This window comes from Bidens hawaiensis, unplaced genomic scaffold (genome assembly GCF_021521415.1).
Source record: "Bidens hawaiensis isolate Kalapana, Puna unplaced genomic scaffold, B.hawaiensis_p1.1 tig00019326_1, whole genome shotgun sequence".
In the NCBI taxonomy this organism is placed as follows: Eukaryota; Viridiplantae; Streptophyta; class Magnoliopsida; order Asterales; family Asteraceae; genus Bidens; species Bidens hawaiensis.
The window spans coordinates 303,202-327,143 of NW_027492932.1; the positions used below are offsets into that span (position 1 = coordinate 303,202).

At 31.7% G+C, this 23,942-nt stretch overlaps 1 protein-coding gene across 1 annotated transcript; it reads left to right on the forward strand.

Annotated features, from left to right (window-relative positions):
* The first annotated feature begins 1,251 nt into the window (after positions 1–1,251).
* Positions 1,252–4,648, forward strand: LOC143558117 (COP9 signalosome complex subunit 6a-like). The gene is made up of 9 exons (XM_077047025.1): positions 1,252–1,518; positions 1,606–1,694; positions 2,119–2,212; positions 3,594–3,655; positions 3,746–3,824; positions 3,929–4,021; positions 4,107–4,207; positions 4,297–4,352; positions 4,431–4,648. The coding sequence occupies exons 1-9, from the start codon at positions 1,257–1,259 to the stop codon at positions 4,510–4,512; spliced, it is 918 nt and encodes a 305-aa protein (XP_076903140.1). The 5' UTR covers positions 1,252–1,256; the 3' UTR covers positions 4,513–4,648.
* Positions 4,649–23,942: the final 19,294 nt, after the last annotated feature.

Consider the following 23,942-nt stretch of genomic DNA (forward strand, 5'->3'; position numbering starts at 1 on the left):
AAAAATCTTGATTATTCTCAAAGAATTTGGACCAAAGAGACACATTGGGAGAAGATCTTTATTATGAAGGAACATACCAAACTTTTAAAAATGTTGAGGGAGCAAACAAATATGGGAATAATGTTGATGGACAAGGCCAAAATTTTGAAAATATTAAGGGAGCAGGCCATATTTTTTTCTTAACTTTTCTTTTTAAAAAATAGTCTCCCCAGACGGTTTTATTATGTTTCCTACCTGGGCCGTACAAATTTTCAAATTCTTGGAAAATGTGTCTTTTTAATTTCGTCTTAGAAGATGCATTTCAGAGAAATTTGTTCTAAGTAGACGAGATTTTTCTTTTATTCTTATAAGTTGGATTTATTAAAATTTCGTCAACTCCGGCAATATTTATTTAAATTCCGTCCACACCGACAATATTTAAGTATAATCCGTCCACTCCGGCAATATTTTGATTAATAAGTTTTTTTCCTTAATATTTTGATTTAATAAATCTGTTCATTTGGACTTTACGGAAGATTTAGATGGATTATTTGAGAATATATATATATATATATAACATGAAGAAGAAGAAAAAGAAGAAGATGATGATGATGATTTTGAATAAAAAAAATCTCGTATTCTTAGAACAAATTTCTCTGAAATGCGTCTTTTAAGACGAAATTAAAAAGACACATTTTTCAAGAATTTGAAAATTTGTACGGCCAGGTAGGAAACATAATAAAACCGTCTGGGGAGACTGTTTGTTGAGAAGAAAAGTTAAGAAAGAAATATGACATGTTCTTTCAATATTTTCAAAAATTTGGTATTGTCCATTAACTTAATTCCTATATTTGGTCTGCTCCCTTAATATTTTTAAGAGTTTAGTCTGCTCTCTCATAATAAAGATCTTCTTCCAATGTATCTCTTCAGTCTAAATTCTTTAAGAATAATCAAGATTTTTTGACTATTTTAGGAATTATCTTTTTAGAATAGGCTATTTTAGGAATTTTCTCAATATGATGATGGAAACTCTTCAGAATATGCGTGGCTTCTAAAAGTGTGCAAGTTCAAACAAACACAAACATAAATATTTAAACAAACATATGCGGACGAACATAAACAATAAAACGAACGAACCGAATTGAAGTTGTTCTCTCAGCCCGAATAGTTAACGCAGGCCCACCTCTGAGTCGATCATAAACCCCTGCTTTAACCCCAACACGATCAATATTCAAACCTCCTTGCTTCCTTCACCAATGGGGACAGACTCAACACAAATGGCGTCATCAAGCAGCGGCTTAACCTTCAAGCTCCACCCGCTCGTCATCGTCAACATCTCCGACCACCACACTCGCGTCAAGTCCCAGTCTCAACCGCCCACCGCCAACTGCTCCAACCCACAGCCTCCTAGGGTTTTCGGCTGCGTCATTGGAGTCCAACGTGGACGCACTGTTGAGATCTTCAACAGCTTTGAGCTCCTCTACGATCCTTCCACACATTCACTCGATCGGTCTTTCCTCGAGAAGAAACAAGAGCTATGTGAGTTTAATTGTTCTAGGGTTAGGGTTTTGGTTTTAATGTGCTGGTTATTGATTAAATTGGGATGGGGTTTTGTTTGTGGAACAGATAAGAAGGTGTTTCCTAACTTTTATGTGCTCGGATGGTACTCCACGGGTGCGGATGCCGAAGAATCAGATATGCATATACACAAAGCTGTGAGAACTACTGTTTATTTAGGATGTAAATTGTGTGAAGTTTATATTATTTGGGGCATTTGCTTATGGGAAGCATTATTGTAGAAATCGCTAGGCACTAGTCAGGCGGCAGGGTAGGGAGGGTAGGAACTAACTAGGATTAATCGAGATTGATCGGATTGAAATTTATGTGTAATTTTTCAAATATACATATATTGATATATATACAACAAATTTTGTATATAAAATTTTTAAGGGGTACCGACTAGCGATTAATTGGGGATTAATTGGCGTCAAGTCGAGATTTTTACAACCATGATTGGGAAGTAGTTGTGATGAAATATTACTTGATTAATGCATTTGGAATGTGGTACAAAATAAGAGTGGTTTAATGGGTAATCTGTGGTAAAAATTGGCTAAAAGAGTATTTTGTTTGTTTTGACAGCTGATGGATATCAATGAAAGTCCTGTGTATGTTCTTTTGAATCCGTTGATCAATCATGCTCAGAAGGATCTTCCAGTAACCATTTTTGAAAGCGGTATGTTGCCTAAAGTTGTTGATCCTTATTGTGAGTATGATTGTTTGTGTATTCTGTTCTGCTGATATTATTGCACTTTAGTGGATTGCTCTTATGCTAATATACTGCAAGCAATCTATTTGAAATTAGATGACTAGTCTATGATGTATTAATAGTGAATAATGTAAGATGCTAAGCTTATTTGTAGGGTCCCATTACACATGATTTATTACATTACCCTTCATTTTCCCATGATTTTGATATATTATGATACGCACTTCAAATGACTATGATAGTAGGATGCTTAATGAATATGCTTCACTGGTTGGAGTGGCTTATGTTTTTTTCTTAAGTATTTTTTTTATGTTTATTCTTCGTATTTGTTGACATGTGATGGATTCAGCTATAAATATGTTAATCACTTGTCAAATATTTAATAGGAACTTCTAGACCAGATTCTTTATTTTTCATTGGTTCTTAGCGTGTCAGTCTTACATTGACCAATACTCGCTGATAATTATTTGTGTTTTAGGGCTTCTAGTTTTGCTTAATGTATGCAACATTGCAATTAGTTGTATAATTGTATGTTGAGATAAAATGCTATCTTAGTCATTGTCAAATATTTAATGGGAACTTCTAGACCAGATTATCTATTTTTTATTGGTTCTTAGGGTGTCAGTCTTACATTGACCAATACTTGATAATAATGATTGGTGTTTTAGATCTTTTGGTTTGGCTTAATGTATGCAACATTGGAGTTAGTTGTATGTAGAGATAAAGTGCTATCAGCATTCATATTGTGCCTTGTTCGTGGTGTAGTTATCTTTAATGATTGAGTTTGTAGATTTATGAGGAAAAAAGCTTTGTTGGTCATGGGAGGTATACATGTTTCAGATATGTCTTTGGAAAGAAGTTGACAAAAAGCTAAAGTCCCTAATGAACTTTTTTTATTACTTTCTCAATGATTCAGTTTTTTCTGCCTTACGTTTTCATGCAATAGTCTAGACATTAATTTGAATTGGAATTGTTGACGAATGCAGTAGCTAAGTTTCAGTTTGGTGTAGAATTATGTGAATGGAATCAAGGTAATTTGAACCTAAAAGAAAAATGATAAATGGTAAAACTATAAGGTAAAAGTAATTGGAATTGTTGAACGAATGCAGTAGCTAAGTGTAGAATTATGTGTATGGAATCAAGGTAATTTTCGACCATTGAGGGTTAAACAGATAATTAGCATGATATTAGACTCACATTAAGGAGATTTTAACTAGAAATTAGGTGTTTGAACTTTGAAGCAAAACAATGCGTGCGCATTTCTGAAGCGTTATGAGCAATATTTGATGCATATCAGTTTAGAACCTTTGCTGACACTTTGATTTTTTCCTGATCATTACAACTCAAGAGATGCATGTCATTGATGGGATTCCACAGCTTATATTTGTACGCTCAACCTACACTATTGAGGTCTGCCTAAATGCTTCCATCTTAGTTTTCCAAGGATTATAACTATAACCTGAATAAATGTTTTTCTAATTATAATTTATATTACTCCAGACAGTAGAAGCTGAAAGAATATCTGTTGACCATGTTGCTCACCTTAAACCATCTGATGGAGGTTCAGCTGCTACTCAACGTGAGTTTTTTATGTTTGTGCAGCCATGATTTCTAAATACTTTTTAGAATGTTCAATCCCAGCTTTAATAGGACATTACTGGTTTTTATATATAAATTATGCAGTGGCTGCTCATTTGACGGGTATACATAGTGCCATCAAGATGCTCAATAGCAGAATCCGAGTGCTCCATCACTATCTTAATGCTATGCAAAAAGGTAAACTTGTAGTTCGCTAACTTAATAAATATTTATAAAACATGGTAAAAAGAAGAATCTGAGAATGTTTTTATTTAAAATGCAGGTGAAATTCCTTATGAAAATTCTTTGCTAAGACAAGTTACAAATCTCTTAAGGAGATTGCCAGCTGTAGAATCAGAGAAATTTCAAGATGAATTCTTAATGGTGACAGTTTTTATAAAGTTAGTTTTATTGAAATGTCACTTCTGTACCCCTTTTTTTTCCCTGATGTACGCATCATTACTTGTTTACAGGAATACAATGACACAGTATTAATTAGCTATCTGGCGATGTTCACCGATTGCTCAAGGTATGCATGTCAACATTCTTCGTTTAGTATGTACTAAATTTATATATTGTTGACACGCAAAGTTACATTTTGTTGCAGCACAATGAACGATCTGGTTGATAAAATCAACATTGCGTACGACAAGCATAGCCGGAGGGGAGGACGGACCGCCTTCATTTAAGATCACTTGCTCGATGCTCGCCTTTTGTTTCTTTTAGTAACAGAAAGTTTAGTTTATATGACAGCAATTGCATTTATGCAATGGTGGATATGGTTTATATGGGAGTTTACACGTCTTCTATGTGGTTCATATTTGTTATGATTTAATGCATTTTGTTGTTGATTTAAAGTGCATGCCATTATAGATTAGGTGTTTGTGTTGCCTTGTTATGATTTCAAAGTTTTGGATAATGAAAACGTGTGGCAATTGTCCATCGTCATGTGTCTTATATGAAAATGACGTTATAGATAGAGTACAGCTTAAGATACGGGGCATGTTTGTGCACGTTAGGTAATAGCAGGTCACATGGAATGACATGTGCATTTATGGTTTTGACAGAAATCTAATCAAGTTTCACATTGATTTGTTTCAGTGAAATAGGTTTTATAAGTTGATACGTGACTAGTGCGGAGAAAACCTGTCTTCTCTTGTAAGCAATAATCATGGGTAAAGTAAACAGAGATTTTTTTTAACCACAAGGGCAGGCGGGGTGCCTAACTTGGAACCCCACGAGTTGGGCGAGTAGCCTAGCTCACTGCCCAGCTTTTTCAAGTACCAGACTTCGCCTGTGGAATGGTTAATCTCTATGTAGTTTTGTTATGCATCTGGCCGTACATGAACCTTTGGTTGTGTATTCACATTCAATAACGTATCAATCTTTATTTGCGTAAAAAGCAAATTTATGTGACTATCTGGCATACATGAACCTTTGGTTGTGTATTCGCATTCAATAACACATCAACCTTTATTCGCATAAAATGCATATTTGTTTGACGATGTCATGTGTGAATTACATGCTTTACATAATATGTGATTAGTGTGGCTTCTCCTTGGTTGTACTTTCCTTTCGTTTTGTTTTATGAAAGTCTTGCTTTTCAATAAATAAAAAAATGTTTTGGCTAATGTATTCTACTTTCTCCCTGTTAAATTGCATGTTTTCTACATATGGCTGTAATTGAACAAAACATTCAATGAACAGTTTGTGAACCGTTTGACGGGAAGGTCATTCATTTAATAAATAAACGAACGTGAACAAGAAATTTCATTCGATTAGTTAAACAAACGAACATGAACAGAGTTATTGTCCGTTCAATTGTGTTCATGAACGTTCGGTAATGTGTTCATGAATGCTCCTTCATGTTCGTTTGTATATGCTGTTCATGAAAGTTTTTTTTACATTTTTTTATTTTATACAAACATTGTATATTCTTTAATTTATTACCCCTAACATAAAATATGAAACCATATTCTCATATTGTTTTTGCATTGTTATCATTTCCTTTCTCATATTCACATTGATGAATACATCGACACAATCTTTAAGCTCCGCCGATTTTATTTGAGTTCGCTTATGTTCGTGAACACATTCATTTCCTTAATGAACGAACACAAGCATAAAATCTTGTTCAGTAAGTGTTCGTGAACACATTAACGTGTTCAGTAAGAGTTTTCATAACTTATTGTTTATATTGAAACACTAATTAACTTAAAACAAACTACATATAATGACTTTGTATTTGTTAATAAATTTATGTGTTCCAATATATGCTTGAATTGGGATATTTAATAATCAAATCACAAAGATATATTTCAATTGAAATTAAATAAAATAACATCACCCCAGTAATTATTTATTGATTTTATAATGCAATGCCCGAGATGCAAGAATCATCAACTATTATATAACCTTCTCTTTTTTTTCTTCATTTTTTCTTTTCATCATAAGCTAGTTTTGTTGTAGTAGCATTTTTGGATTAACTACATTTCTAAAGACTTAAAAGAGACAACCAGAACATGTTAACAGTCGCATACCATCGTTTGTTGGTAAGTTGAAAATGTCTGCAAGTTGTTATCTAACCAGCTTTAACAAAATAACGTGACCTTGGTAATACATCATGACTTGAATGCACTGTTTGTTTTACTAAGCTATAGAGGTCCAACGTAAACACTTTACTAGGCGTTCGCATCATCACTTAAAGTGACATTGCCTTGTCATTTTCATTGTCATTGTAGATACATAAAGAAATTAAACGGATAGTGGTCGAGTTCAACATAGGATACTCTAGAGGCATGAAAATTATTGTTTTCGTGAATCATGATTTTCTTATAGATATATATAATATAACTAGTATATATATAAGATTATAAGGTGATGGAGTTTATTTGTAGCACGGTGACATGCACGTGAAAAGAAAACCAATAACGGCGAAAAAGATAGAAGCTAGCGGCCCAATAATATATACTTTTATCTTTAATGCCTTTTCTTTTGTTTATTATGATTCATGTTTAGTTGTAACTTGTTCATGTATATATTATATAATATTAAGACGCCGTCTATGAATGGCTGGCGGCATTACTTAATTAACTACTTAATACTTGGTACACTCATCATTCTACATGGTTTGACTAAAGACACATAATATAATGCTCCTATGATAAAAAAAAAAAAAAAAAAAAAAAAATACACTACTAGAAAAATGGTCAATTTGTAAAAACACTTTTTGTAGCAAAATTGTGGTAAATGCTCCTAGCCACAGTTTTCTGACAAACCTGATTTGCGTGAAAAAAAGCCGTGGCAAATTCCGTTACTGGCAATTTTGCTTCAAACTTGCTACAAATGCTAATCATCATTATAAATGTGACAGTTTTGCCACAATAGTTTGTTTACCTTTTCTTACAACTTAACTACAAGTTTGTCATTGTATTATTTAAAATATTTTAAATTATTGATAACATTAGTAAAACTCAGTAACGATATTTTGAAACATTGTGCGAATATCATTCTTGTAATTTTAAGGCGACGTGTTATGCCAAGTGTGATAGGGTGTCACCGTGGTACAAAGAGTTAGGTCGTTGGTGACTGAGCAATGGGACAACTGCTTAATAGAAAAATAAATAAACAGGATCTTTAGGCAGCCGAGGTGAGTTCGTGCTATGACTTAACACACACATTTGATTGCTTAGGAATGATTTATACATTTGATTGCTTATGAATGATTTATATTATACTAGTTGAGACCTGTGTATTACACAAGTAATTGATAAAAATTTTTAACTTTAAACATTAAGAAATATACAATCAACAACAAAATTATCATATATTGTTAATACAATTACAACTTACATTTAAATTACATGAATTACAAAAGAAACATTACGCAAATATTTTATAAATAAGAAAAAATTTCCTTTTACACTACATTTGTGGATATATTGGTCAGATTATCTTGTTTATCAAGAATCAAAATCTTTAGAACATATTAAGAAATATAATTTATGAATCGTTATGTCTTAGAGTGGTCGAATTGGTATAATTTTACATGTAGTGTTCTTTTTGGTGGTGGCTGCCTTCGGGTTGTGGAGGTAGTCGTTAGCGGTTGGTTGGTTTGTTTATAAAAGTTTATCGTTCAAAAAAAATTATACATATGCAATCAAGTAATTTCAATATGCAAACACAAAGAAAGATAAATAATAAGTAAAGATAAATATAATAAGTACATAAAGATGTTTTAAAAATGTTACAACATGTTCAAATGAGAGTCAACTTCTTAGTATGAAAATGCGAATTTTTGTCGGTTGTACTCACAAATGAAACAACGTATTCGCTAAAATGGCATTAGAAATGATCATAATATTTTTCAATATTAGTTTGTAACCTGATAATTCAGGTACTAAAAAAGGGACTTCAAAAAGAGCATCTTACAAGTTTCAAGAATATGGTTCAATACAACTACAACAACTGGTCTATTTCTGAAGCCAGGATTCAACATTTTTTGCATTTAATCAAGATAAATATAAATAATTGTAACATAATCCATATGTGACAAATAAAAACCCAAATTCATTAAAAAAAAAAAAGAAGAAGGAGAAGACAATAGTAATGAAATTGAACCTGCCTCGTGCCTTCAAAAGGCTTTCCTTCTTGGCATGTTGCATACGTTTTTGTACCGGACTCCAAGACCTGCAGATGATCGTTATATTATTTTTTTAATTCTTATAGTAGATAAAAATTATAGCAAACTTCAACTTATGTTCAAAAGATATAAAATACATTAAAGGTAACAGCAAATTGCAAGTTATATTATCTCTATTCCTATCCCGTTTCAAGCTATACTAAAAATGACCATTTTAGCCCGAATCTCCTATAATGCTAAAAAGCGACCCATTTAAACCCAAGCCACCTATACCCCGTTTTATTATATATAGAGATGTGTAATAACATATGGTTAAATTAGCTAAACTGGATCAATCAAACCCTAAATCACAAAATATGCAGTGCAATTAACGAAACGAAGACAATTGATGGCACCAAAAAAAATTAGTATCTAGTTACCAAAAAAAAAACAGATGGCACCTATTGCCTGATGATTATGTTTATGTTAGTCTTGACTTTTGTGACAAAGATCCTTTCTATTTATTGAATATGGGTTAAAAAAGACAAGGGGTGTTGAGAGCTTGACAAGTGGCAAAAAATTGTATCCTTTTAATAGAGTAGTGAGATTATTCCTATCCCGTTTCAAGCTATACTAAAAATGACCATTTTAACCCGAATCTCCTATAATGCTAAAAAGCGACCCATTTAAACCCAAGCCACCTAAAACCCCGTTTTATTATATATAGAGATGTGTAATAACATATGGTTAAATTAGCTAAACTGGATCAATCAAACCCTAAATCACAAAATACGCAATGCAATTAACGAAACGAAAGACAATTGATGGCACCAAAAAAATTAGTATCTGGTTACATAAAAAAAACATATGGCACCTATTGCCTGATAATTATGTTTACATTGTCTTGACTTTTGTGACAATGATCCTTTTTATTTATTGAATATGGGTTAAAAAAGATGATGGGTGTTGAGAGCTTGACAAGTGGCAAAAAAATGTATCATTTTATTAGAGTAGTAAGAGTATGCTCATGAGATCTGATGTTAAAGTATGGTTTAGAGTTGTTTATGACAAAATTGTGCATAGTATAGTTTTAATAGTTTTTTAAAACTTAGGTATTTTGAAATAATTTTATATATACATTTACAAACGTTGAAAATAACATATTATATATATATATATATATATATATATATATGTGTGTGTGTGTGTGTGAGTGGATCATACGAGAAGTGATATTATAGCAAGAAGTGCGAGAAGTTGATCTCAACCGTTGATTATCTTAGATTTATTCAAAGCATTAATTCCCCTAATTACTCATAAATATTCTTCACATTAATTCTTATAGAAAGTTACAAATTTAAGAAAAGATAAGTTGTCCTTTACATAAACATCCTCTATAATAGTTTTAATGAAATATCATCGAGAGATTTTTTTTTACATTAACGGTTCCATAAGATTTATTTGAATTATCTTTTACCTACATATAAAAAAAATGTATATGTAGGTGCACTGTAATAAATTAATCACCTACACAATTAACAAATAGTCTACACATAACTTATATTCAATCATACAAATTGTTAGTTATTTTTATTTTTATCAAAATGTAACTCGTATTTACCAACCCAAATTATTTTCTACTACACTAATTTTGTTTCTTTTATTTTCACCAACACATAACTAATATTCACCTACACATAACTCGTATTCACCTACACAGCTTGCTGGTTCATTTTATTTTCACCTACATATAAATAATATTCATCTACACATTAAAGATAGATTATAAAATAATTAAAATTATAAAAAAAAAACACATGATGTGTTCCTACATTGCGAATATTTTACAAGTTTATGTTAATACTATTAATTATATGTGATATCATGAACAATTTTTTTTGTGTAGGTTAAAATTGTGATCTGTGTAGGTAAATACAAATGGGCAGACTATAACATAAAGTAAATTTGTATATGTAGGTTAATATTGTGATTTGTGTAGGTTAACATGAGCTAGTTATGTGCATGTATATAAATATTGTGATCAGTGTAGGTGATAACATAAACTAGTTTGTGTCTGTATAGGTTAATATTATGATTTGTGTAGCTATTTGTTTTTATGATGGTTAATATATCTATTTTTTTATAGTACAAGTATGGTGGTTTTGTTTTATGAATTGCTTGAAGATTAAATTAAATTAAAAAATAAAAATAAATGTACAATCATTTGTAACTTAACATTAATTACTATTAATTGGCATAAGAAAGTCTTAAACTTTTTACTAATATATTTCTACAATTAAATAATCCAAAATTAAAAAGAAAACTTGTGATTTGTTGAAATCTCTTCTCGCACTTCTCGCACTAAGAAACAATTCTGAAATGAACCTAATCATATATATATATATATAATCAAAACTAAAAGAATACCATATATCCCCAATTTTAACTCCTTTAGAAGCAGTATATATATGATATTGCTTGGTATGTATAGAATTTAACTGTTTCTTGAGGTATATATGAAATTGCAATAAAATAAGAAATTTATTATCTTTAATTTTGGTATAGTGTTGTATTAACAGACGACATTCACCAAAAGTGTGTGTATAAACTAATTACAACAGTGTGTTTAAACAATTACAATAACGTGTTCATTGTACAATTGCGTGTCTAGGTTGTCTGGTTCATGAAGGAATATTGAGATTATAATGGTACGTCTAGACCATTACAAAATCTAAAATCACATTTTGTTAACGAGTACATTTACACTTGTCTTAAATTACACATGTCTCTTCCACAATACCTCACATACTTCACACAAAAAGTCACCTAATACGGAAATCAGCCCATTACCAGAGTGTAATTGTTGTTATCAAAAGATGAGTAGAATATGCAAAAGTGGACACAATTAATCAAACTACGTGTATCTTTTAGTATCAAGTTATAATCATTGTGCCTTAATCAAAATGCCCATCTCTAAGTAGGGTGATCATTCCTAACACGGGCCAAAGCACATGAACATGATAAGACAATACTCACGTATTGGGTTGGTAAACACAACTTGTTTTATTATACGTGTCAATACAAACAAGACCCATTTAATTAGTAAGTTAATTCAAACACAACATGCTTAATAAATTGTTTAACGGTTTAACCTGTTAGTATCTTTAAGGGAATTTTGATGATTTTTAAAAAATCACTTAAGATTGTAGATATGGCTATTTAAAATACAGATGAGATCGGTACTGTTCTGGTGCGTAAAATACCCATACGAACACGATCAACAAAATTGGGTACTTCGGTACCGGATGCATTGGCTCAATACAGTCTTTCGGTACAGTACCCACTTTGGTTTTTTCCCAATCTCCGGTAATCATATCAAATTCATTCGTATGGGTAATCAAGAAATCAAAATTTGTATAAATTCATTCGTACTCAAGAAGCATAATACCAAAGCTAAATCATACAAAATGTTTCAAAAATCATGTAAATTTCTATAAAAGAAAGAAAGAAAGATACTAGTAATTAATACCGGGTATCGACATCTAATACCGAAGAAAAGCTCTACATATTACAATCAGTACCTAATACCAAAACACTGAAAAAATGCCGATGTTGATACCATTTTTATCTAATACCAAATCAATAAATCTTGATACCAGTACCGAATAAGTTAGATCGGTAAGAATACAACCAAATCAATAAATCTTGATATCAGTACCGAATAAGTTAGATCGGTAAGATTGCAATACTGGTATTGGAGAAAAATAATCTCATTCTTAATTTAAAACGTAATAAAAGTTAACTTTAATATTTTATTTTTAGCTTTCCCTCTAAGCATTAAATTCAAAAAAGTATAATTAACTTTTCGGTGATTCTATTTACACCAAACTTTTTATTTGCATCAAGTTACATAAAATTAATTAATATAGATTTTTATTTTACTTTAATTAGTTTGAATATATTATGTTTTATAAAATAACAAACATTGCGTTATGATGTGTTTATTTTTATCTACCTTTAATCATATCAAATATAAACTTTTATAATTCGTTATAGAACATTATGGTCAAAACGGTTCTGTTTTTTTTACAAAACTTATATTAAAATCGTAGCTAAAAGTATATATATCACAGCACCATAATAGTTTTTATATAAAACATAATTTTTTAAACTTTAAAGGAGTTTCAAAAAACTAAATTTAATTAATGTCAATCACTTGATGCAAATAGCCATCTCCACTTTGGTGGGATGGTAAAGGCTTAGGCCTTTGGGTGAGAGGTTGGGTTCGATCCCTGACAATGGCGGTTTATTGTAAATAGTAGGAGGCAAGCTTAAACATTCAAAAAAAAAAAAACTTGATGCAAATAGGAAAAGGTTGGGTGTAAATAGGAGGACCATTAACCTTTTGTATTAAAATTTTTTATCATCTCTTATGTTACAACAACTTTATCGTTAGTTCTAATTTCTAAATACATTCTTCAATTCTTTGTATTCCCTTCCTTTGATGTTGAGCTATATATATAAAAAACCAAGTTTGTTTACTGAGAAAGATACTTGGAAACAAATTAAACAACTGCAATGTAAGCAGTGTTTTAAAAACCGGTTCAACCCTTGGAAACAAATTAAACAACTGCAATGTAAGCAGTGTTTTAAAAACCGGTACAACCCGGCAAGTCTCTTTCTCAGTAAACAAACTTGGTTTTTTATATATATAGGTTGAACCGGGTTTCGCACAACAAGCCGGTATTTTGAGCCCGGTATTTTTGGCCGGTTTGCTAGAACATCGTACCGGTGGTTTTTTTTCTAAAATACCGGTTTTTACCGGTAAACCGGTTTTAAGTGGTAAACCGGTTTTAAGTCTGAGAAAATTTTTTATATTTGCGGCCCATATTTTTTCAAATTTACTTTTAACTCAACAATTAGCATTCAAACGTGTAAACTCTAGGACTATTTATTTAAATTAAGTTCTTTTGTATTACCTTTTTTAATATGGATTAACTTTTGAATTATTTTTTGTTATAGAATCAATTACTTTTAGGCTATTTTTGGAGTTGAAGTTACATTTATAGGAAATTATAAGGTAAACTACTTAACCGGTTGAACCTCCGGGTATAACTTGGTTCAACCGGTTGTACCAATTTTTAGCTTAATCCGGTACAAGTAAAAACCGGTTTTTAAAACATTGAATGTAAGTATGACACCACTTACAAAAACATTTCATTTAGCCACTAGATGCTACTCGCATTCACAAATAAATGTAAAACGACAGCTAAACACATCGAAAATAAATACATGCATGCATGTTCGAGTTGTCAATCCCTCAACCCACGCAATTAGCACCCTTAATCTTTAAGTCTTTCCTATTACTTCATGCTATTGATCTACGTAATTCAATCATTCACATAGATATAATACAAATATGACTGTTTTAGCTTTCTCATCTTGGGTGGATTTATACAGCTTTCATCGTTTACTTATATCATTTAGGGTATGTTTGGTTGGAGGTAATAGAATGAAGGGGGAATAGAATGGAAAAAAAATGGAATGGACAAGAGAATGAAATGGATCATTACCATTCATTTTCCTTGTTTGGTGTTAATGAAATCATTTATTAATTTTTATTGTTTGGTATCTAAAAAAATTGTAGAAATGAAATAGAAATAATAAAAACACTTCTATCTCAAAAAAGTGAATACTTTTTAAACCCAAAAAAAAAAAAAAACCCTACAATGGCGACGGTGGTAGCTCCGGTGACGAAAATGGTGGTGGCGGTGGCGATGGTGGTGGCAGCAGTGGTGGTGTCGGCGGAGTTGGTGGTGGTGCCGATGGTAGTGGTGGTGGTGGTTGTTAGGTGATGGTGTTGTTGAGAAAGTACGGTGAATGAGGAATTGAATGAAAAAAAAAGAAGGGGGGGTGGGAAGGAAGGGATTCCATGTGTAATGGATGATTCCATTCCATTGAGCAACAAAACACCACTTTTTTCATTCCTACGTAATGAATCATTCTATTCCTATTGTCATTCCTGCGTACCAAACACTACCTTACATCAGGGGCATATACAGAAACTTTATGTAGGGTGGGCACAATTTGGGTTTGGCTCAAAATTTGGGTTGAGTTAAAATAGGTCGGACTGAAAATTAAATTACTCATTAAGAAGACGCATGAAAATCTACGAAGGACCACCCCGTAGACGATCCACACCAAATTTCACCAAGGGAATAAAACAGTTATAAAGAATGGGACCACTCGGATGACTTGACGGCAGGCAAAAAACGTGAGGAAATTCTTATCAATGAGGAGATAAGTCGTCATCAATCCGTTAGAAATAGTCTCCACATGTAATATTCGTTATTTTCAAACCCGAAAATCCGACCCGTTTTAATTTTTCGTTTATTAATATATATATATATATATATATATATATATATATATATATATATATATATATATCTCAAGTTTTGTTCCGCGTATTTCATTTAACATTCCTCGATTTTCAGATTCGTATTTGTATTTGTTAACCCGACCCATTGGGTCCTTTTGATGTATTATCATTATTATTTATCATTAATAATAATATTCCCGACATTTATGTTCAACGTTCGTTCATTTTTTATGTTTGATTTATTCACAAAATCTGGAGCTTGATCGTTAAACAAACTATCCGGGTAAAATATAAACACTTTCCAAGTATTTAAACTTTTATTACACTTTTGTAACTTATGAAAGCACAAGGTTCATTTGGTAATTTATGTTTAATTCCATTTTAATATAACTTTAAAGATCAGGGTGTAAAGTGTAAATATTTCAAAATATAATATAATATAATATATAAAAAAAACACTCCTGTCACCTTCCTCCATTCACGGTTTCCCGGCTTGAAATTCCAGCAACGCAACGACGGCTTCGGCGACCATAATTACCCCATAATCTTCGCATCTTGACCCGTTAAAATAGTATAACGACTTTAGTCTTCGTCAACAAACATTAGCCAAAATATTAATCGTAATTTTAACGTCCTAAAACCGTCAAATCAATCCGTAACGGAAAAACGGCCAACCTCAATTACATTCAATTAACGAGTATACGCTCTTATTACTAGTATAAATAGGGTCCAAAGCTTTATCTAAATTCGCTACAATCATCATTTTTAATCTATTATTCTCTTAATAATCTCTAATCTTTCATCCAAGTTTCGTTTTCCGGCCAAGCTTCATTCACCTTCAATCTGAAACATTTTTAGGTAATGCTTACATGCTTTTTGATTGTTTTTCACCGCTAAATAAAACCCCCAACCTAATTAGATCAAACATGGAGCAGATTTCTTGATTTGAAATCTAGGGCTTACTTTGGGAAGAAAATGAAGTTATATTATTATTTATATATTTTCTTTTTCTGTCCTTAATCGAAAGAATTCTTCTAGTCTAGTGGTAAACATGTCTATGTGTGAATGGAAGGACCTTTGTTCGAAACCTGGGTTAGTCCTTACATTTTTTTAAACCGTTTTTATTAAATATAATAATTAAATAAATTTATTAAAAATTATAATAATACAAATAAAATTATTTTAAACCAAATAAAATTTTTATAAAATAAGTATAAATTATATTTCACCATTTTTTCCCATACAAAACCAACTTCCAAAACCGTTAACTCGTTAAAAATAATTCGTTGTTAATGTTAATTCATAAACTTTAATTATTTAACTTTTGAGTCGTAAACCATTAAAATTAGTTTTAACTCGTTAACGTCAACCCGTGCCGTGCAAACATCATAAATATTATATTAATAATATAATACTTGTTGAAAAAATATTTAAACAATATAAACACTAATATTTTAACCCTTTATCGTTAACTTTATAAATCCTCTCCTTGTCAATCTTTTAATACGCTAAACTTATGATCTGGCACATAAATTTTCCGTACTTCGTAATTCCTATATTAATATTAGTTTATAGTTTATTGATTAAATAATATTAAAATGATATTAAATCGTTAAAACTTAAACCAATATAAAAATGCCATTAAATGCTAATAAAATATGCTAAAATAATGTAAAATCCTGATTAACCAAACATATAACCTTTTCAATCCCGACAGTTAGATTTTTTTGTGTTTTAATTATAGTTCGAGAAGTTCAATCGTTTCGGATTCTTTAACGCGCTTTCGGTTGCTTCGGTTTCGTTATCGTGCTTTTGGTTTCATTGCAATGTTTATCTTCAATTTCGAGGTTAGTTTCTCACAACCCCTTTTTAAACGTTTTCATATTTTGGGGTAGCATATGTATCTTATTACAAATTCAAAGTATTACGATTTCGCTCACAAACTACAATTCACTATATGGACTTGTGTGTTACTTGATTACTTGCTCGAATTTACTTGCACGTGGTAGTCTTAATAAGTATGATCATACACCCCCCTTTGCACTCAGGTCCATTTGTATCGAGTGGAAAAGGGCCTCATTATCCGAGTACGTTGGTTGTTACCAACTGGAAAGGACTTTACTTGGTTGTTTATCACTTGTCCATGAATTGTATGATTTTTATGTATTATATCAAACTGTGGGAATCTCACCAGCTATGTTCATAGCTGACTTTATTTTATACATATGTTACAAGTGTAAAGATACACGGATAAAAGTTAGAAGACACATAGCATGCCTATAGGATATTCAAAGAACAACTTATCATTTGTTTATTTATTTGTTACAACTTGTATTATTTGATAAACTTGTGTTACATGAATATTTAAATGAAATAATGTTATTATGGTCACCTAATAGTGTCACGTGTGTTTGAGCAATCTGTACGTCACATTCAGGCGTTTCCGCTTTAGCCGTGGTGTTACACCACATTCTTCTAATATATACTACAATCTACAAAACCCTTATAGCTTAGTAAATTGAGAGAAAATGCATAGCAAGAGGAGATTTTGCACTTAAGAGGTGCTTGATCATCTTGTATTCATACATTCTTAGTACAATATTAATCTATTACTCATTATGTTATTGTTATCTTGTCGAGCTATACAACTCTTCAAAACCAAAATAAGAAATGTTTAAGTTTTTAGTTCAAAGTTAGTGCAAAACAATCCTCAAACTTAGCCACTAAGAGCATTTCCAACGGCTCTCCTAAAATTATGTAAAAGGATTTTGCAAATTATAGGGTGAGATTATGAGTGGTGGTGAGCGCAAATTATAGGGTGAAGAGAAAAATGTAGTGATTTTTTGTAAATTTGGGGAGACTTTGTTTGCCCCTATTTATTTTTTAATATTTGTTAAATTGTTTATTAATAGAGAAGAGAGAAAACTATAATGAAAAAGATATAAAAAAATATTATTTAATTGAACATGTGAGAGAAATGTAGTGATTTTTATTGGAAATATATAAATACGAATGGGGAACCTGTTGAGAATGCTCGAAGGCCACCAAATCAACTAATCAAGCATCTAAATTAGGCTTAAATTGTAAAAGAAAAAAACACTAATCAAGCATCTAAATTAGGCTTAAATTGTAAAAGAAAAAAAGAATATTTATGTACATTATATAGTATAAAAGATAACTCTGGTACTGCAAGAGCCATTTGGCGACACGTTAGTGGTTGACGGCATTTATTTTTTGGTTCTTTTTTTGTTTAGTTTTCGTACAGTAACGAACATATCGTAGATCGATTGAATGCTAATTTTGTTTTTTAGTTTCAGTACTATAACGAATGTGATGAAGCCGAGTGATTCGTATAGACTCACTATATTCTGTTTTAGTCCCGGTACTGTAACGACGTAGTGAAAACCAATTGAATGCCAAATTTGTTTTTGTTTTAGTTTCGGTACTGTGACAAATGTGAAGGAGACCGACGAAATTTGCATTGACACACCGCCTGAACAGGCGGGATCGACAATGCTCGGGTTTTACCAACGCCCGAGTTTTGCCGACCGATGCAACCCCATTGGTCCAACTCAATTATTATATATATTTTTGTTTCGATATCATAACGCACGTAAGAGAAACCAACCGAATTCGCGTCGAATTACCGCCTCGACGCTTGGGTTTTATCACTGCCCGTGTGTTACTGACCTGCCCCGGCGCAACACGCCGGGTTAAACACTAGTTAGTATAAATATAAGAGGAATTTGTCAATTGGGATTATTATATACAATTATGTTTATAAGCAATTGATTTGCAAAGCAATGTGATACAATCAATATCTATTTGCACAAAGTGTGAAGCAACATTCAGAAATTGAAAATAATTAATATTGATATCATCTATCGATGTGTTATGAAACTTATTATGATAATCACGTTTTCATTTAAAGATAATTAATGACGGTAATGAAGGCATTAGATAATCGATAATTCTGACCAGTCAACATAATCATCACTTCACTGTTGCCAATCCAGCAAGTAATTTGAGTAACCGACTTTAACTTTATAACAATGATCGGCATGTACAGAGTGATCCAAAGTGATTTTTGTGTTCTTCTACAATTCTACGCGTCAAGAGTGATCATGTCACGAAGCACTCATCAAATGAAAATAAATACACAAACAATAAAAATCGTGAATAACTTACAACCGTGATTAATACCTAAAACCCAATCTTCACCAATGTGGCAAGATTTAAAATAATCACGAATACAAATTTAGAACAAAAACGACTACATATGAAATAGTCACGAATACAACTTTAGAACAAAAATGATTACAGACCTACAGTAGAAGTACTATTGATATAAAGATACAACTTAAGAATCATATGAAACCTCTATAGACTAAGTTTCATCAATTGTGGTGAAACCCTAAAGATAAGAGATGAATTAAACGCAAAGGAGATAGATACTAACTAATCATTATATTTTCCTCTAGTGTGTTACTAATGTCCGGCTCGGATAGCAGATCCTAAAGATGAATTAGAGCGCCTTTAAAGCTTGTAGCGGAACTCCAATGATCGTCCATTAATAAATCCATACGTATTACTCCACTTTATGACTAATATTCGGATGAATATTGAGTTTTTCTTTAAAGACTTTGTTGGCCATGGATTGATTTCTATCAGCAAGAGGAGGGCTTAGATTATAGAGCTATAAGCGTCAGTTGAACACAATGGATATTCTGATTAAACAAAGATGAAAGAGGCTGAAAATGAAAAAGAAAATCAAGAAACTGTTGTACAAAGGGAGTGAAAACGAGGCAAATAACTTTTGCAATGGTAGCGTTAGAACTGGAGAGCGAAAGATAGACTACTTGTGGTAAAGTCGGATGATGAAGTTAGTGATATTTATATAAGTTGATATCATTGAGATTAATTAACGGCTAATTTTTAAAAATTCAAATAAGTATACGTTGTTGTTTCAAAGAAAAACTAATAAAAATAGAACGCTTTAACTTAGAGGATGAAGTTAACGACATTTAAATAAGTTATATCATTACGTTCAACAAAAAACTAAATATTCAAAATTCAAAAAATTATTCGTTGATTAAAAAAAAAGACTAATATAAATATATAATGGGTAAAGCTTGAGGATGAAGTTAATGGCATTTAAGTAAGTTGTTATCATTATGTTAATCTAATGACTAAATTTTCAAAATTCAAAATTTAACATTAATGACCTTTAAATAAGTAAGTTGTTATCATTATGTTAATCTAACGGCTAAGTTCTCAAGATTAAAACGAAAAGTATATGTTGGTGATTCAAAGAAAGACTAAATAAAAATATGATTGAAATAGCCAAATTAAAATTAACAACATTTAAATAAACTAACACCATTACATCAACCTATTGACTAAAATTTTTTAACTTAAATAATATACATTGATATTATTTATATAGAATAAATTTGAAGTTTCGTAAGTGGCCTCATTGGTCCATTTGGTAACACACTACTTTTTTTTGTTTTGTTTTGTTTTGTTTTGTTTTAAATTTGATTTTTCAACGGTTATTCGTGTCGACTCGCCTCCGTAACTCCTAGGACCGTCAACACTCGGGTTTTTTTACCGATTTTTGGTTTTAGTTGCGGTACCGTAACAAATGTAATCGAAATCGCTGAATTCGTGCCGACTCAATGCCGCAATTCCCAAGATCGACAACGCTCAGGTTTTATCAACGTCAAGGTTTTACGTCCATAACGAGCGTAACGAAAGCCAAGCGAATGCCAATTTTGTTTTTGTTTTATTTTTCTTTGTTTTGTTTGAGTTCCAGTACCGCAATAAATGTGACGGAAATCGACCGAATTCGCGTAGACTCACCGCATTTTGTTTTAGTTCCGGTACCGCAACGAAAGCCGACCGAGTGCTGATTTTATTTTCTTGTTTTTGTTTTAGTTCTGGTACCATAATGAATACGACGGAAATTGACCGAATTTATATAAGCTCACTACCTTAACGCCCGGAAACAACATCGGTTGGGTTTTACCAACGCTCTGTTTTAGTTTTTGTTTTGGCACCGTGACAAACGTGATGGAGACCGACCGAATTTGCGTTGACACACCGCCTGAACGGCCGGGATCTACAACGCTCGGGTTTTACCAACGCCCGAGTTTTACCGATCGACGCAACCCCATTGGTCCAACTCAATTATTATATATTTATATTGTTTTATTTTAGGTAATTTTAGTTTCGATTTCATAACGCACGCAACCAAAACCAACCGAATTCGCATCAACTTACCGTCTCGACGCTTGGGTTTTATCACCGCCCGTGTTTTACTAACCTGCCGTGGCACAACAAGGTGAAACACTAGTTATTAGTATATATATATAAGAGGAGTTTGTCAATTGAGATGATTATATACAAGTATGTTTATAAGCAATTGATTTGCAAGCAAGTGTAATACAATCAGTATTTATTTGCACAAAGTTTGTGAAGCAAAATTTGGAAATTGAAAACAATTAATATTGATATCATCTATCGACGCGTTATGAAACTTAATATGATAATCACGTTTTCATTTAAAGATAATTAATGGCGGTAATGAAGTAGATAGGTAACCGATAATTCTGACCGGTCAGCATAACCATCACTTCACTGTTGCCGAGATAGCAAGTAATTTGAGTAACCGACTTCAACTTTATAGCAATGATCAGCATGTATAGAGTGACCCAAAGTGATTTTTGTGTTCTTCTTCCACAATTGTACGCGTATAGAGTGATCATGTCACGAAGCACTCATCAAATGAAAATAAATACACAAACAATAAAAATCATGAATAACTTACAATTGTGATTAGTACCTAAAACCCAATCTCCACCAATGTGGCAAGATTTAAAATAATCACGAATACAAATTTAGAACAAAAATGACTACAAATGAAATAGTCACGAATACAACTTTAGAACAAAAATGACTACGGACCTACAATAGAAGTACTGCTGATATAAAGATACAACTTAAGAATCATATGAAACCTATAATAGACTAAGTTTCATCAATTGTGGTGAAACCCTAAAGATAAGAGATGAATTAAACGCGAGGGAGATAGATACTAACTAATCATTATATTTTCCTCTAGTGTGTTACTAATGTCCTGCTCGGATAGCAGATCCTAAAGGTGAATCAGAGCGCCTTTGAAGCTTGCGGCCGAACTCCAATGATCGTCCATTAATATATCCATACGTATTACTCCACTTTATGACTAATATTCGGATGAATATTGAGTTTTTCTTTAAAGAATTTGTTGGCCATGGATTGATTTCTATCAGCAAGTTTCTTCATACAACTTGCATTTGGATTAGATTATAGAGATATAAGCATCAGTTGAACACGGTGGATATTCTGATTAAACAAAGATGAAAGAGGCTGAAAATGAAAAAGAATATCAAGAAACTTTTGTACAAAAGGGAGTGAAAATGAGGCAAATGACTTTTGCATTTGTAGTGTTAGAATCGGAGAGCAAAAGATAGACTACTAGTGGTAAAGTCGGAAGATGAAGTTAGTGATATTTATACAAGTTGATATCATTGAGGTTAACCAACGGCTAATTTTAAAAAATTCAAATAAGTATACGTTATTGTTTCAAAGAAAAACTAATAAAAATATAACACTTTAAGTCAGAGGATGAAGTTAACGACATTTAAATAAGTTATATCATTACGTTCAACAAACGGCTAAATATTCAAACTTCAAAAAAAAATTATACGTTTTTTTTTATATAAGACTAATATAAATATAGGGGCAACTTCATAGAATAGTAACCAACTTTCAAAAGTGTTTCAATTAGGTCACTTAACTTTAAAAAGTATTTCAATTAGGTCACTCAACATTCGTGTTTGATTAAATTAAAAGTTTTAACATGTTTTTTTAGCCAATTTCTTTTCTATTTCACATAGGAAATCTTTATATCTTCTTTTTGAAGTTGACGTGAGTAGCGACATGAATTTTATTTTTTATTTTTAAATTTTAATATAATTAACGTTTTTTTAAAATTTTTAAATTTAACTACATATATTTCAAATTCCGACACCCTCATCTTATCATTCATTTCTTTCTTGACGTACACAAAAATCGGTGAGACTTGATTTGAAGATTTAGTGACCCGATTTGGGAAAAATATGCATCAGTGACCTAATTGGAACATTTTTGAAAGTTGGTTACTATTCTATGAGATTTTCCCTATAAATATATAATGGGTAAAGTTTGAGGATGAATTTAATGGCATTAAAAAAGTTGTTATCATTATGTTAATCTAACGGCTAAATTTTCAAAATTCAAACTTCAATATTAATGACCTTTAAATAAGTTGACATCACCACGTTAACCTAATGGCTAAATTTTCAAAATTAAAAGGAAAAGTATATGCTGGTGATTCAAAGAAAGACTAAATAAAAATATGATTGATGTAGTCAATTAAAATTAATAACATTTAAATAAGTTAACATCGTTACATTAACCTAATAACTAAAATTTTTAAACTAAAATAATATACATTGATATTATTTTATATAGAATAAATTTGAAGTTTGGTGCCGCATGTGACCTCATTGGTCCATTTGGCGGCACATAATTGGTTACTTTTTTGTTTTGTTTTAATTTTTTTAAACGGTTATTCGTGTCGGATCGCGTTTGTAACTCTTGGGATCATCAAGGCTCTTTTTACCAATTTTTTTTGTTTTAGTTGTGGTACTATAACGAACGTAACCAAAATCCGCTGAATTCATGTCGACTCAATGCCACAATGCCCAAGACTGACAACGCTCGGGTTTTATCAATGTCAAGGTTTTACGTCCATAACGAACGTAACGAAAGCCAAGCGAATGCCAATTTTGTTTTCGTTTTATTTTTCTTTGTTTTGTTTGAGTTCCAGTACTGTAACATTTCATTTTTTTTGTTTTTTTGTCCCCATGAAGCACGCCGGCGTGGTGATTCATCATGTACGATCTGACAGAAGAATTAATACGTCGGAACACCTGGACATGGGGGCGTGCTTGGTGAAGCACGGGGGCGTGCCCGACTCTTCAGACAACCTATAAATAGGAGTGCATTGTGCATTGTTTCAAGTGTGCTTG

Excerpts from the sequence above, each read along its gene's own strand:
- LOC143558117 (XM_077047025.1), top strand. The coding sequence starts at position 1,257 with ATGGCGTCATCAAGCAGCGGCTTAACCTTCAAGCTCCACCCGCTCGTC. Across the intron at positions 3,825-3,928 it reads AGGTTCAGCTGCTACTCAAC|TGGCTGCTCATTTGACGGGT; the intron begins GTGAGTTTTTTA and ends TAAATTATGCAG. Across the intron at positions 4,353-4,430 it reads ATGTTCACCGATTGCTCAAG|CACAATGAACGATCTGGTTG; the intron begins GTATGCATGTCA and ends ATTTTGTTGCAG.